The sequence below is a fragment of the Chionomys nivalis genome, chromosome 8, assembly GCF_950005125.1.
Source record: "Chionomys nivalis chromosome 8, mChiNiv1.1, whole genome shotgun sequence".
NCBI classification, from domain to species: domain Eukaryota; kingdom Metazoa; phylum Chordata; class Mammalia; order Rodentia; family Cricetidae; genus Chionomys; species Chionomys nivalis.
In genome coordinates, this window is record NC_080093.1 from 49735108 (window position 1) to 49751613 (window position 16506).

A 16506-nucleotide genomic window follows, 5' to 3' on the forward strand; every position below is an offset into this window, starting at 1 on the left:
CACCTGTTGCTGTTCCAGAGGCCCTGAGATCAATTCCCAGCACCCACCTGCCACTCCAATCCCAGTGCATCTGATGCCCACGTCTGGCTTTCTCAAACACCAAGCATGCATGTGAGACACAGACACATATGCAGACAAGACACTCATACATATAAAAGAGATAAGCAAAAATGTAAAGACCATTCATTCCGTAAGTATCGCCATCCCACAAGAGCTGCACGGCAGAGAGATGGCACAAAGGCCCCGGTCTCCTGGACCTCGCTCTGTTCGCTGTGACTCTGTACCAGCAGGGACACTGGACTGGCTGGCTTCGCCCAGTTTAGCTCCCCACCTGGCTTTCTGGACATCCAAACTAGTCTGATGAGAAAGCCTGGCTCTGTATCTAGGGTCACCTGTGAAGACTTCACGTAGACTCTCCTGGGCACTCCCTGGGACCAGCCTGTCGGGATGGCACCACAAAAGGGCTCAATGCCTACTGTGGAAGCTGGGCACCGTTTTAATTCCTGCACTTGGGAGGCAGAGGCAGGCATCTCCAAGTACAAGGCCAGCCCGGTCTATAGAGCAAGTTCCAGGATAACCAAGGCTACACAGAGAAATCCTGTCTCAAAATGACAACAACAATAATAATAATAATAAGGAAGAAAGAGAAGTGAGCTAAGTTCAGTTGCCTCCTAGACAATCCATGTTGCTACCCCAGGATTTATTGCTAAAGATAAGCATACAGTAGTTGCTCACTTAATGTTAGTTGAAGGGCAAGGTCCAAGATCAGAATGAGAGGTGGATAAGGGAAGAGTGGACTATGACAGACAGCTCTCCAGGGACAGCAAGGGGAGGTGGCAAACCTTAATGGCCCTAAGGATCACAGCACCTTCCCAGTAACTCTGTGATTCTCCAGAAATAGAGAGTTCAGGTTCCTGGTCCAACTACTTCCTGCTCAGTGAGAGGGAAGCTGATGTGTCTCTCCTCACCCACCCATCTTCACAAAGATCCTGGGGAGATGTACAGGGTCTCTCCAAGTATCTCTATGTTTGAAACGTCCTCTGAATGCCTCTGAGCCCGTCCTAACCACTTCCTTTCCTTTTGACTTATTTTGCGCAGCTGTGTGCGTGGCACCAGTTCTGCGGTGTGTCTGTACAGGTGAAAGAACAATTTGTGGGATCAGTTATCCCTTCCGCCATGTGAGTCCTGGGCGTTGACCTCTCAGCCAGCTCCACGGCCTTCATTTCTTTGGCCTCTTGTTGTTTTGTGTTTGAGGCAGGATTTCATGATGAATTTAGGCTGGCCTCTACCGTTCAGCTTCCCTGCCTCAGCTCCCCACGTGCTGGGTTATGCCCTGTGCCTCCTGACTTTTGAACTGTGTGAATTCATTTATCAGACTAATTTCCCTCACAGTCTGTTCCAGCAAACATTTAACACTGTGAGAAAGTTGTACTGAGGTCTGGAGTCTAAAATGTTAGTAGTCTTTAACTGCAGGTCCCATCCCTGCCTTTAATACGTCAGCCAGTAAAAGAAACTCAGCCACGGCCAAAGTGTCACAGTGAAGTGGCTGAATGAAGGCCACGGAACACTCCCGGGCAGTCCAATGGGGGTGGGGCATCACTCCAACCGGGCCTACTGAAGAACACAGAAGGGTGGATGGGGAGTAGCTGCTTGTTGAATTCCCACCCAGGGAGGATACTGGTTCAACAGGCAAAGAGGACTAGGTCAGACCTCAGGGGGGTCTTCATCCCCTGGTCTCTCACAGATTTTCAGAATCCAAAACCCGGCTATTTCTGAGTTTGGAAGAACGCGTCCGCCTATATGCCAAGGCGCTGGCCTCAATTAAGTTGGACTCAGGTCGGTTAAACACTGGCAAAACCGGAAGGCGGGCTCGAGCTTTTGGATTCACTGGCGCTTCCGAGCCTCCCGGTCTACGCGCTCCTGCCGCCTTGCGTGCCTTCCCGCAGGAAGCCGGTGCCCAGCAAATACCTCTGTGCTGAACCAAGAATTGCTCAGCCCGGCCTTGGGGATCCAGGGCCGCTGGGTGCGGGCATGGGCCGCCTGTTCCCGCCCGGCGGCTTTGTACCTCTCTGGGTGCCCGGGGCGCGTCAGGCTGGGCCCGGACCTGTTGGGCGAGTTTTATGTCATCGCTCACGGAGCGTGCTAGAGACGGTGCAAAATAACGTTGCCCTCCCTTCCCGTGCCTGCTCCTTCAGAAACTCTAGTTTGCAAACCTGACAACGCCGGGCAAGGGAGGTCCGGGTCGGGTCGGGTGCTGTTGGGTGTGGGTACCAGAGCCCGTCCCCCAACCCACCCCTATCGGGCTGCCCCCCCCCACTTCCTACCCACGTCGTGCCGCCCCGCCCGGGCCGCGAGGCCACCTCACCCGCAGCGGAATGGAAACCGGTTCGACAGGTAACAAATAGGTGGGTTGTCACCGTTATTTCCCAACGCATGCGCCATCGCGCTCCCGGCCACTCCAAGCTAATTAGATCAGATCAACACCCCCACCCCACCCCCGCCCGAGCCACCAACACACCGCCGCGAGCCAATAAAGCGTGAACCCGTCCGTCCAGCTCGCACTTGAAGACTTCGCGAGCGGCCGCAGGGACGTCAGTCGAGCCAGGGGACGCTCGCTTGGCGCTTCTCCATCCGGGTGCACCTGGCTGCACCCGCTCTGCGGGCACCGGCGACCTTCGGCGGAGTTGGACGCTCCATACGCGGTCCCTGGTACTCTCTTCCCTCAGAACGTGGGCACGCCTCGGCGACTCCTTTCTTGAACTGTCCCCATTCCCGCGCCTCAGCCCCGAAAAGGTGGGACGACCACCCGGACTCGACTTACGGGAGCGAACCGCGCCGGTCCAGGAGGGATCGAAGATGCCCCGCGCATTCCTGGTGAAGAAGCCATGCGTTTCCACGTGCAAGAGGAACTGGAGCGAACTCCCGGACGAGGAGCGCGGCGAGATCTACGTGCCAGGTGAGGCATCTCGGGCTCCTGGCGCCGGGAGGGCGGGGCGCACGGACAAGCGGTCAGCGCCGGTCAGTGCGCGTGGGGACGCGGATTCCCGCCGCAGGCCGACCCCCGGCGCGGGAGGAGCACGGTGAGGCGGATGGGGCTCCAAGCCGAGGCTCGGCGGCCGATGTCCCAGACTAGGGATCGCAGGCCCGCGCCGCCAGGGATGCGGCGGGGTGTGTCATGGCTCAGGGGACGACCCCAACCCCCACCCCGGGCTCTCGCATCGTAAATCCAGAAAACCTGGACTTTCTTTCATGAGGCAGTTGAGGATCACTGAAGCGTTGCCACTTTGGTGGGGAGGGCGGGGGACTGGAAAGAAGCTGGAGTTTCCGCTAAGACTTGGGCTACATTGTAAAGGAAAACTTGGAGCTTTAGTCATCCCCACAACACTGCTCCCTTAAGATAAGAGAGACGAGGTTCAGGGCTTCCGAGTTTCCCTGGTCGCCAGCCTGATGGTCCACGAGTTGCTGAAAAATACACCTGATGCACCTTGCTTGCCCTTGAGACAAGGTGGTGTTGGGTCCCACCTCTGTTCACCCTTGCAGAGGACACTAAGCAAAAGAGAGTTCTGGAGCCCACCCCACACCTAAGGTACACACTCCAGGAAGCTGGTGTACTAGTTTATTTAGGGAAGACGCCTTGACAGCCTGCGCGTCATCTTAGAATTAGTAACCGGAGTTGTCTCTTCCTCCGGCAGCATCTTCCTTCAGAGCCCTAGGACACTTCTGCTCCCGATACAAAAACCCTAGATCCCTAGATCGGGAGGCAGGGAGGCAAGCGCTTTCTCAACTCCCCCTCCCCGGCCTTGGGGGTGGGGCAGGAGCGTACTGCCCTGCGACTCCAAGAGGGGGTGGGGGGAGGTGGTAATTAACCAACCGACTTTGACCCTTGATCTGCAGGCTCTCTGCCACCACCCAGGCTTTTAAGAAAGTCAGGGAATGAGGGTTGTGAGTGAGGACCCTGTGTGGGCTTTTGCCTCAGTTTCCCTCTTGAATAAGCTGTTAGTGTCTTGGATGTGAGTGTTTTGTGTGAGTCTTGCCAGGATCCAGTGGTGGTAGGATGTTTTGCAACTTAACTTTATTTCAAGGGGCTGTAAGGCTGTTCTGAAGGCTTCTGAAACAAGGCAATGGCCAGAAAGTCCTAGAATCCCCAGTGTGAGAAAATCGGAGGCAAAAAGGAAAGGGTGCCTTCCTCATCTGAGGTATGGGCTTGGGATTTTGTGATTTCTGCTTGGCTAAGTGTTTTGGCCAGTTGTCCAGTGCTCCACCTCCGGAAGGCCAGTGAGGGACACAGCCCCTTCCTTACTCCAGCCTCCTCCCCAACCTGTGTTTGACTTGCTGCTTAGCTGCTCCTTGGGATCTGATAAACTGAACTTGGACTGTGCTAAAGGTGAGCCGTGTCTGAGCCAGGCTCAGAGTGCTGTTATTTTTAGTTTTATTTCACATCCCAATCAGTAACAGATCATATGTTGACTTTCACGAAGGACAAAGATACTCCGCTTGTTCAAATCATTAAGACTTCCTGGGGTTAGCACAGATCTGAGGGACACAAAGACCACAGACCTGGCCCCACAGCCTGTCAGCCTGTCCTGTCGTCGAGGAGATGGGCGGCCTCTGGGTGGTGGCTGCCACCTGCTACAGCTGCCCTGATGAGGAGCCGTGCAGTGCAGTTCAGGTAGTCGCTCCCTCTCTCAGGATTGCCAGGCTGGGAAATACGCTCTTAGAAGAATTTCCCCTCGTTGGTTGAGTGAAGGGAAAGACCTGTGGGTAGAAGTTACGGGACTCAATTTTCCTTCTCTAAATTAGGTGGTCCACTGGAGCCGCAGTTTTTCCCACAGTTTTGGAAATGAAAAGGGAACGGCCTCAGTCCATGCTTGGGTGCCTCAGATGACTGGAGTGCAGGGGGTGGGTTCTGTCTCCTGGCTAAGCCATTCCATCACCAGCCAGCCATGACCCCAGGAGCCAGCTAGGCACGTTTCTGTCACCCTACCTCATAGATTCTTGGGGCACATTTTGATCAGCTAAGCAATGACCCCATCCCCAGTGGGAGGACTGGGGAACATGGGAGCGTGTACGTTCTGACCTTCCCGCCAAGGATCCCTGAGACCCTCAAAGTTTCATGGAGACTACCTGGAGGGGAAGGTTGACCACACACAGAAGATGGTGTGTTACTGGGCCTGACCTGGGATTGCCCTTCACAATCACGTCAGCCTTGCTCCCTACATAAGCTTCCAGAGGGTCTTCTCCCAGGGCGGTCACTCCTTCACCTTTGCTGAGGGCACAGCTGAGAGCTGGGAGCCTACAATGGAGGACAGGCAAGTGAGGAAATGATCCATTCCCTATTGAAGACAGCTCAGGTTAGGGGTTCACTCGGCTCCTCTCTCCACCCACCATCTCTCCTGGTACCAGAGTCTGTTGGTAGTGTGTTTACTCTGGTGACAGGGAGGGATTTTTTGTTTTGTTTGTAGGCTGAGGCAGGTACCCTTGGCCGGGGGTAAATTCCAGTCCTGCACTGTGGAAGGGCTGAAGGCGCTGTAGTGGGACAGTTTCTCTGCAGCTTGTCCTTGCTGAGTGAAGAAGCAACAGTCGGAAGGGACCTGGGGACAGATTGAGCCAGAAAACTGGAACTCCAGGAGAATTCCAGGAGTCTCTTCTAGGCTCTGAGGCTCCCCACGTCCAAGCCTCCCCTCTGGCAATATTCTGGCTTGCTGGTCTGTTCTGGCAGCACTTGGCAGCTACGTCCAGAGCACATCTATAATCTCAGCACTTGGACAGGGCAAGCAGGAAGATCTGGAGTTCAAGATCAGCCGCAGACGGGGTCTGAGACCTTTTCTCAAAGAAACAAGCAAATGTGCTGAAGACCCGGATGAGGCAGGCTGAAGTGCAGGAGTGCCGGTATTCCTCCAGACAACACGGCCTAGCCTGACACTGCTCTAGACAGTGCGGGGACTTGACCAGCTTTTGTTATTGTTGTTGTTTGAAACAGGGTTTCTCTGTGTAGCCCTGCCTGAGCTGTCTTGGAACTCACTTTGTAGACCAGACTGGCCTTGAACTCAGAGATCTGCCTGACTCTGCTGTTCCTGCCAGGCTGAGTAGGACTGGCCGAAAAGTCAGCTGTGCCCCCCACCCCCAGTTCATGTAGCATGTGTGGAAAGGCTGAGCTTTCATGAGCATTCTAGCAACTGCTGAGTGCCCTGGGCAGGACACGCATAGAAGAGCAGCTGGAAATGCAACTGTCTTATGAGACCCTGTCGCGCAAGCTGCTCTGTACCCAGGCTTGGAGGTCCTAAAGCAGATGCTGCTACACTGTCCCAGAAAAGATGGTGGAGACAGTGCTCCAGGTCTGGAGAGGAGAGGAGGGAGCACAGCTTAGCCATTGTGGATATTTATGTCATCGTTCATTTTCAGCGCACAGCATATGAGAGGCAGGTGGCCCCCAGTCTGTGCGGGGTGACAGGGTAAAGGATGCCACACACAGCAAGTAGGCTCCTCGTCCATTCAGGGCCCGGCCCCCTGACACGAGGGCTGAGAGTTGAGTCTAACTTCAGCACAGATGCTGCGTGAAAGGAAAGCAGCTGGGAAAGGAAGCGGCTCCTGCCTTGAGAACGCTGTATCCAGCGGAAGGGCAACAAAAGGCGAAGAGACAGCTCTGTTGCGCTCTGGCACGGCAGCGCCTGCCCACTGGCTGCTGCTGTCCCTTTCAGGTGATGGCTGGCTGACGCTCAGGACTGAGAGAGCTGAACACAAGGGACCCAGCCCTTCCAGATCGGTGTACAAGATGCCTAAAGCCAGCCTGGGTGTGCACACTCACGCTCGCTCACCAGCACTTGTCAGGTCAGCTGGGGAGCCAGAAGTCCAGGCTCTCCCCAGAAAGCTGAGGGTCAGGCCTATGTGCAGCCCTGTCTTGAGGCCTTTTATGGGCTAGGACCTGGCAGTCTGCCTGGTATTTGGGCCAGTGACTGAAAGAAAGGAGGCCTGCGGAGGGTAAGGCCTTTTCAAATCTGGTCTGCTGCTCCAGGCCAGCTCTGTAGCATCGCCCAGGTAAAGGCAACAGGAGAGAACTTACCAGTCCCTGAGGAAGGAGGGAGAGGGCTAGCCAGACTGGCCTTGCCACACTCGGTGGCTGTGGGCGGGGGCAATGAGTAGTAGCCACCCACCGTGGCCACTGCCTTGCAGGAAACATCTAATTAGAGGGACAGAGAGGAGCACCAGCAAGGCATAACCAGTTTTGCCTCCTGCCATTCAGTGGCACTTGGGATAGGTGGAGAGGATGCCAGTGGATACTCCCTGTGCGTGCAGCCCTGTAGAGACACTCTTGTGGGGGTGGCAGGGAGACAGGTTTGGTGGGGTGGGTAAACTGAGGTAAACATCCCCACCCTGGCAGTCGTATTGGCCCTTTGCTCGGGTAGAGACAGCGTGGAGTACCCATTGAGCCAGCCCTGTCCTGTCTGCTGTCCTTAGCAACCTCCCCGGGTTTGTGTAGGAGGAAAGAAAGGCCAGGGCTCGTCCTATACAACTGACTGCAGGCCTTAGACTCCTAGCCCAGCCTTTCCTCCATAGGGCCAAGGAGCCAAGTGTGACAGCTCACCTCACAGGCTGATCCTCCATCCAGGCCATGTGGCCGGCTCCCTCTCAGAAGTCTCCCTCACACCAGCCCAAGTAACAGGATGAGGATGGTGGTGGTGACGTTCTCCTCTACTTGGGCTGAGAAGCAGAAATGTCATCTAGTTTTGGACTTTCAGCCAAGGCCTGTCTGGTGAGTGGGCACCAGAGTCGCCACTACTCTGACCCCACTGTCCTGGTCCTAGGCCTGGGTGTTACACAGGCCCCACTACAGGAGACTGGTCTCTGAGCCCGACACCAGTCAGCATGGCTCAGAGAGAGGTGGTATGCCAGCTCAGGTGCCAGGCCGGGGCCAGGCGCTAGTGAATCAACTCCTGGAATGAGATGGCTCATTAAGGTCCCCCACCCCCTGGACAGACGGACGCCAGCGCCAGAAGAACGGGTTCTGGGCGGCAGGCAGGCACATTCTCCCTCTGTGAGACTTTGTTGTGTTTTGAGGGGGCGAGAACTGGGCCTCTCCCGAAACTCAGGTACTTTTATATTTTCCTTCCCCCACAACCCTGGTGGTCCCCCAGAAGAGGTGAGGGTAATAGCCTGGGTCCTTGCCCTACATTGACATCTCTTGCTTGGAATACAGTATTCAGAGGGCGTAGCTCGAGGCCCTGAAATCCTGTTCTGAGTCAGTTGGATTCATTCATCCTTTCTGTACAAGGCCCCCCTCCTGAGTTTTTTTTTCCTTCTGAAACTAGGAAACTTCCTAATTTTTTTTTTTTTAAGATTTATTTTTATTTATTATGTGTACAGTACGTCTGCATGTATGCCTGCAGGCCAGCAGAGGGCACCAGATTTCATTACAGATGGTTGTGAGCCACCATGTGGTTGCTGGGAATTGAACTCAGGACCTCCTGAAGAGCAATCAGCGCTCTTAACCTCTGAGCCATCTCTCCAGCCCCCGAAACTTCCTAATTTATAGCTTTTTAAGTACAGAGCTTAGGTTGTACTGACTAATTGGAAAATTATATTTCTTGTCCCAGCTCTGCGGGCCTTGAGACTTGCTCCCTGTGTTTCTTTGTCCTATAAGGACCAGGGCTCAGGGTCCCAGCTCAGCCTGGTAGGCCTGGCCCGTTGAGTTCATGGTGTTTGTTGAGGGGAGCGGCCTTGTCAAAGGGCTGCCAGGTATCGGTGATGCCACTGCAGTGCCGGAGGGCGCCCAGCCTGACTGCCACAGTGAGCGGTCCTGCAGTGGAGCAGAGTTGTGTAAGCGCTGGGCAAGGCGCCCAGAGACTGTTACGAGCATCCACCTGCTGCTCCCTGGCCTCCTCCCTCTCCACCCACCTGGCCTCTTTGCTGACAGAGCTGTGCCCAGTCTGAGCCCAAGATCCTGATGGGCTGCAGTAGCCAGGAGGAAAGGCTAGGGCCACCCGAACCCCAAAGGTCTGCCTATAGAAGGGGCCCAGAAGGGTCCAGATGGCCAGGAACCATCTGGGCTTGAATGAGTCTGAAGGAGCCTTTCCTGCCAAGGCCTCCAGTGGTGCCCTTTGTCCCCAGAGGAGTAAGGGCATGCTGGAATCCAGAGCGACTGGCCCAGGTGTGGCAGGCAGACACTTGGCAGCATAATTGGCGGGGCCATTCAGTCCTCCCAGTTCCGCTAAGAGAAGCTACTCAGGGGGCCGTGGCTCTTGGCTGGCGTCACCTGTAATCACCTGAATGGGGCAGGAGGGAGGTGCAGCATCTGAGGCCCAGGGGCCTGCCCTGCTCTGCCACATGCCTGCAGTGGTAGGAAGGAAGGCTGCAGATTCTAGTCTTCTTCTTGCTCAGGAATCTTCCTGTAACTCTGATGGGTCTTTTCCGCCCACCCTCATCTGGTTGTTCTCTCTCTCCAGTCAGCCTGGGCTTCTGTCCACCCCCACCCTACCGGGAACCAGAGCCATCTGTGGCCGAACCCCCTTCTTGCCCTCTGGCATTGGACATGAGCCTTCGGGACTCCAGCTATAGTGTGGCCCAAGGACCCTGTGTGGTGGCCCAGCTACCCCCTGAAAATGTGAACCATCTGACAGATTCCCAGAGCAGAGACCAGGGTTTCCTACGAACCAAGATGAAGGTAATAATTTTCATTCTTTCTCGAGGTCCAGGGGCATGTGTAGAGGCCATGTCTAACCCACAGATTAGGGGCACAGCTATGACACAGGGGACCAATCCGAGTCGCGGACTGTGACTTTACAGAGACTCACTTAGTTGGAGCACACAGAGGAAAGAAACAGATAGGAGTGAGGTCACCCAACCCTTTGGAGTCTATATCAGCCAGTGATCTCTCTCGTTTCTGGCCGCAAAGCCAGGAGAGCTGAAGAAGTGCCGCGCTTTTACACCAGGTCTCAAGATGAAGAAGCTGGAGCCAGGCCCAGCTGCATCTGTAGAGTCCAATATGGGTGGCAGGGAGCAAGAGGCCCGGGTAGTGGGGTAGTTTGCTGTTCCTTAAGTATATGGCAGTGAGCAGGGTGTGCACGGGGCAGGGGCAGCGCACACCCCACCCTCTCTCCTGCTCTGTAGCACTACACGAGGCAGTGCAGATGGCTTGTCACAGGGGAGAGGAAGCAACCGGCTGCCCGGGCTGGGTGGACACTCCCCAAAGCCCCAAGGCCTGGGAGCACCTGCCAGGGGAGATTTAGCGGAAAGGTGTTCTGGGGCCATCCCTCATGTCAAAAGACTAGCTATGGCTGGAAGGACAGTTCTGTCCCTTCTCTTCCTACCTGCAAAGGCCAGGGGTGGATAACTGGGGATAGCGGCAAAGATAGCGTTGGTAACAGTCACTAGGGCTCAACCTCCTTGCCAGGCCTTCCTCTACCCTTCAGATCCCTACAGGGAGGGAGAACAGAACACAGACAGGACAACATAGGAGACAGGACATAGGTCCTGGAACTCATTCTGTAGACCAGGCTGACCTCGAATTCACGGAGATCCCCCTGCCTCTGCCTCCCGAGTGCTGGGGTTAAAGGCGTGCACCACCACTGCCTGGCTCAAAGGATCTTAATTGGCAAGAGACAGGGAATTCTCCGAGTACCAAAAGCAGGATAAAGGGAGGGGTGCCGATGGAAGTGTGGTATGACAGATGTCCAGGGTCTCAGGAGGAGTGGCTAGCGGCAGGCCCCTGACAGAGCCCAGTCACTGTGAACAGAGTCAAGGAAGAGACCTGGCCGCTCAGCCACACCTTTGCGGTCACACCCAGAATGCTGTCACAGCCGCTCTAAGCAGTGTCTGGTGGTGGCACCAGGGTGTGTCACATGACCCAGACAAGGAGCAGGAGGGTAATAGAGATTGAGTAAGAAGACCTGCACTGGGTAATGGACAAGGAATCATGACATTAGTCTTTCCGCCATTGCATAAATTTGAAATTTTCCATAATTAATAAAGAAAATGATGGAGCAGTAGAAATGGCTCATCAGTCTTCCAGCCCTCCTCCAGAGGACCTGGGTTCAATTCCTAGCACCCACAGCACCCCTCGCAGCTGTCTGTAACTCCAGTTCCAAGGGATAAGACTTGTGGCCTCCATGGGCACTGGCAAGCATGTGGCGCACAGGCACAACATATACGTGCAGGGAAAACACCCATAGACATACAATAAGTTTTTATACAGAGATAGAAAGCTATTTCTAAGGCTGGAGATTTAGCTCAGTGGGCAGAGGACTTGCCTTGTGTTAACAAAACCCTGAGTTCCACCCTCAGCCCCTCGCGGACCAGGCATAATGGCACACTCCTGTAACCCCGGCACTTGGGAGATAAAGGCAGGAGGATGGGAAGTTCAAGGTGACAGCCTCAAAAGGGGGACCCAACAGGAAGCTGGGCCAATACCCAGTGGTTCTTTGCATCTCCTCTTAACAGATGTCACATAATAGGCTCTGGGGGGTTGGCCTGCTTTTCTTGAGAGTGTTGTGGGAATGGAAGGGGGCTGGCATATCTTGCCAGCCTATAGCGCTGATTTCTAGATATCTGCCACAAATACTGTCCTCACCCACAGGTGACCTTGGGGGACAGTCCAAATGGGGACCTTTTTACCTGTCACATCTGCCAGAAGGCCTTCACCTACCAGCGCATGCTGAACCGACACATGAAATGTCACAATGATGTCAAGAGGCATCTCTGCACATACTGTGGAAAGGGCTTCAATGACACCTTTGACCTCAAGAGACATGTCCGAACCCACACTGGTAAGTGAAGTCTGTCCAGAGGGCATGCCTCCGACCTGCCTGGGACCTGGGAGGCACATCCTGAAGCTTAGGGCAGAGTCCTGAATTCATAGACAAGGACTTGATTCCCAAGTCACCTAGTTACTTGGCACTCAGGTGTCCTGACCTCTGTGTGTACAGAGGCTTCAGACAGGCTCCACAGTCCCTGTCAGGTCCTGATGCCGCCCCCTGTTGTCCACAGGTGTGCGGCCCTACAAGTGCAGCCTGTGTGACAAGGCCTTCACCCAGCGCTGCTCTCTGGAGTCCCACCTCAAGAAGATCCACGGCGTGCAGCAGAAGTACGCGTACAAGGAGCGCCGGGCCAAGCTGTACGTGTGTGAGGAGTGCGGCTGCACCTCTGAGAGTCAGGAGGGTCACATCCTGCACCTCAAGGAGAACCACCCCGACAGCCCACTGCTACGCAAGACCTCCAAGAAAGTAGCTGTGGCCCTGCAGAACACTGTCACTTCCCTGCTGCAGGGCAGCCCCCACCTCTGAGCAGCACAGGCCTGCAGGAAGGACGGGGTTCCCTCCCCGCTGCCCAGAGGTTCACCTTCCTGCAGCCTCTTGCCAGAACACCAGGGATCAGGACCAGAGCCCTAGTGCCTCATGCCAGGCACACCTGCGCCATCAGGAACTGTCTTGTGCTCACTTTGGGAAGTCTTACAGGCAGGGTCCTTCTGAGCCCGGTTCGATGGGTGCCTGTGTCTGAGCGGTCGCTAGGCCAAGTGATTAGAGACAGCTGCTTACAGAGCCAGGCTTTGCTTCCTTGTGGCAGCACGCTGGAGTACAAGCCGGGCAATGGATCCCCATGGACTGCAGAGCCGACCCCAGCAAAGAGCATCCCCATGAACTAGGGCGGCGGTGGGGCTGGCGGCGGCTCACATGCCTGCAGGGCTAATTCTCAGGGTTCCAAGGGCTCTGCCTTTTCATCAGAGCCCCACATGTGTACAGCCATGTGCGTGCTTGCATGTGACTTAGTCACGTCTGAATGTGCACTCATGGCTTTCCATATCACCTCATTCTTAACAAGCCAACTACAAGGTGCCAAGGAGGTTTTATTGCCTTTTTTAAAAGATGACAAATGTACAGATATTAATATATTTTTGGTGCCCACAGTAAGACTGTTTTTAAAGGGGATGGAGCTGGCTTTTTCTCCAACCCCATTGGTTCTATTTATCCTGGACATTTCAAACCTCCTCTGTGCCTAGGATCTGGGGGTGGTGATGCAGACCCTTCCTGTTCTCTGAGATATTTCATTAAAGACCTTCCTCCTGCCCTGCCCATGGACAGTGCCTCACCTCTCTCTCTTCCCTACCTGGCATCACCTCCTTCCACATCCTTCTCCAGGTCCCAGTTTTCCTGGTAAGCCTGCTGACAGCTGATTGTTGGGTGTGGCTACGACTGGGGGCGGGACCTACTGACACTCTTCGGCCAGATGCGCTAGTGATTTTTTGACACTAAGTCCAAGTCCACCATCTGAAGTACTAAGACAAAGGCAGTAACAGGCCAGCATTCTGGGTTTTTTTTCCTGGCTAAGTCAAAAATTCTTCAGCAGCAACAAAATTTGAGACAGAATAATAATCCACATACCAGAAACTTTGAGAGGGAGCCGGGTGGATAGTTAATAAAATGTCTCTGTTGTCTTGTTTCCCAAATGCCTTTGGCCTGAGCGGCTCCTGGGGGAGGGGGTCTTTGTCCGCTGGTGTGTTTGGGTGTCCTGTTGAGACCAGAAAAAGGTTGTAGGTCAAAGGGGTATGTGTTTTATGGGTCCAAGGAGTTACGGGCAACCTGCAGAGAATGAGAGACAGATGCACAGACAGGCCCAGAACATGACAGGCTGGGAAGCCCCCGAACGCCAAACACAGTACAACCTCCCTGCCTCCTCTGTGCAGTGTGCGCCCCAGCCTCGGGCTCACTCAGGAGGACAGAATCTTCTGAGACTATCTCTGGACGCAGTAGAGATTGATACGGAGACTCACTTTATTTTTCCTTGGTGTGTCTGGGCTGCTTATCCTCCTACGTTCTCGAGTGTGAGAATACCATGTCAGGAAGCACTGTGTTTACATCTCTGTATCCTTAAGTTCATTGCCAGTCCGCGGCCACCGTAAGCTAGTGTCATTGTCCTGTTTTATCACCTATTCAACTAGTAAGTCAGAGAACTAATATTTTCTGGGTTTCTGGGGTTTGTGTTCTCCTCTTGGACCTCTTTTTCCTCCATGCAGAGAAATTCATTAAAACAGTTGCTGTGTTTCGCCTTTTCTCAGTCTCCCAGGTTTATGTCAAGACAAGACCCTGACCTAAGCTGGGCTCGGTGACAAGCCCTTAACCCCAGCACTCAGGAGATGGAGAGGCTAGCCTGGTCTACAGATGGCATTCTAGGCCAGCTAGGGCTGCATAGTGAGAGCCTGCCCTATCCTGAGCTGGGAGCTGTGATATCTTTAATCTCTTAGGAGTTCAGACAACAGCAGCAGCAGCAGCAGCAACAAAACAACAACACAGGTGTATCAGACGCTGAAGCTGGACGGTGATGTGAGGCCCAGTCTCACAATAACAATAATAAAAAGGAATCCAGCAGGATGAAGCTAGGTCTCCAGTGGTCAGTATGTATCTCTGACCCCAGTGCAGCCTGTTCTGATCTAGGGGATGGCAGTAGGGGCCTCTCTTGGGGTTTCTTCATTTGCCTAATGCTTAGGTATCCCACCGAGGGTCTGCATGGGCTTGGGGTCTCTAGCTCTGGATGAATATTTGGGGCATTTATCCTAGCCCCTTCCCAACTGCTTGTCAGGGTGGGACCAAAGGGAAAGGAATCACATATCCCCAAAGATGGGATGAAAGAATCCAGGAGACCACACAGCACTTGGTCCCGGCACAGGAAGTGCTTTACACAGATGACCTCACCTGACTCTGTAGGCAGCCTCAGGTAGATTCTGTCATTGTCCTCAAGCCCAATAAAGGGGAGTAGGGTCAGATTAGTGTCACCCAACCCAACCCTGCCTGTGCCAAGAAGTCTCTACAGACTGCTGGCAGAGAACTACACAGTGGTGTAAGTGATGGTGCAAATGATGGTGCAAATGAGGCGACATTCAATAGGTTAATAAGATGTGGGCTCCCCGTATAAAACAGACAATGCAACCTCAGAAGTGTGGTCTCACCGGGCGGTGGTGGCACATGTCTTTAATCCTAGCACTGGGGAGGCAGAGGCAGGCGGATCTCTTGAGTTCGAGGCCAGCCTGGTCTACAGAACAAGTTCCAGGACAGGCTCTATAGCTACTGAGAAACCCAGTCTTGAAAAACAAACAAACAACAACAACAACAACAAAAAAAAAGATGTGGTCTCTACTGGTTATAGGGTCACACACTGATAATCCCAACATTTGGAGGCTGAAGCAGGAGGATTTGGAATTGGAGGCCGGCCAGGTCGGCAGGGTTAGTGTGAGAGAGCAGGAGATAAATTCAGGGCTTTGGTATGAAGGGAGGTCATGACTTCCGTGTCCCAAGTTAGCAGGGCTATGGGAATGCTCGTGAACTCACGGAAAGGAAAGAAAAGACTAGAAAGTGTGGCTCAGTTGGAAGGCTGTGCCTAACTCTTAGAAAATAAACAAACAAAGCAAGATGAAGCGTTGCAGCCACAATTCTGAATGCTTCCTGGGCCTGAATCGAGAGGCAGGGCAGGTTCAGCCCTCTCCACTCTCTGTGAGACCTTAGGCAGCCACTCAGTATCCTCATCTACAAAGTTCAAAAGTCCCTTTCTGCTCAGAAGAGTCTGAGGCCTTGCTTCAGGGACCCTCTGAAGAAAGCATCCTGACAAATCACAGCGAAGAGGAGGCTGCCTGACGCTGGGGAAAAGGCCCTTGAGGAGAGGCAGGCTAGGAAAACGTCATGTCACTAGGAGGAAAGAAAGTCTCTTTAAAAATTATTATTATTATTATTTGTTTTGAGACAGAGTCTATGTATCTCTGACTGGCCTGGAACTCACTCTGTAGACAAGGCTGGCCTTAAACTCACAGAGACCCGTCTCCCTCTGCCCCCCACCCCAAGTGCTAGGACTAAAGGCGTGTACCATGACTCCCAGCTTTTTATTATATTTTACCTACTTATTTGTGTGCATATGTATGCATGTGCACAGGTGGTACACAGAGACCCAAAGACAACTTTCAGGAGCCAGCCATTCCTTTCTACCATGCCATAGGTCATGGGGATCAAACTCGGTATTCAGACTTGGTGACAAAACCTTTCTTCTCTGAACCAGCTTGTCAGCCCAAGGAGGTAAAGTCTCTTCAGCTGGTTCCTACCACAGAGCCTGGACCAGTGAGATACCAGAGCTAGATGGGTGCCGACACCATTGAAGAACTTAGCCTTCCAGCCCTGGCCTGGCCTGGCCATGGGAGTGTTGGCTGAGAAAGCCTGGGGAGCCGTTGTCATGGCTACAAGGCCCCGTTCCAGGGATTACAGGCAGGGCAAAAGTAATCTCCAAGGCTCCTTCACCCACAATCCTATGGGACCAGGTAAAAGTGCTGTGGCCATGACTTCCAGATACAATGGCCATCCCTAAAAAGGCGGACCTGGGAGGAAATGTTGGTGAATGGACAAAATGAGAAGGAAAATGTGGATTGGGGGGGGGGTTGTGCCCGGCTGTGGCTGGGTGGAGAGGGTCTGACTTCCTGTGGGAAGGGGTTCTATGACCCATCCTCTGGGTCTGCTCTCTCAGGTGGTGGCAGATACCCAG

The 16506-nt window shown here is 54.0% G+C and overlaps 1 protein-coding gene across 1 annotated transcript; it reads left to right on the forward strand.

Annotated features, from left to right (window-relative positions):
• The first annotated feature begins 2577 nt into the window (after window positions 1–2577).
• Ovol1 (ovo like transcriptional repressor 1) lies at window positions 2578–12679 on the forward strand. Its single transcript, XM_057779266.1, has 4 exons — window positions 2578–2956; window positions 9441–9658; window positions 11570–11759; window positions 11980–12679. The coding sequence occupies exons 1-4, from the start codon at window positions 2857–2859 to the stop codon at window positions 12273–12275; spliced, it is 804 nt and encodes a 267-aa protein (XP_057635249.1). The 5' UTR covers window positions 2578–2856; the 3' UTR covers window positions 12276–12679.
• The last annotated feature ends 3827 nt before the right edge of the window (window positions 12680–16506 follow it).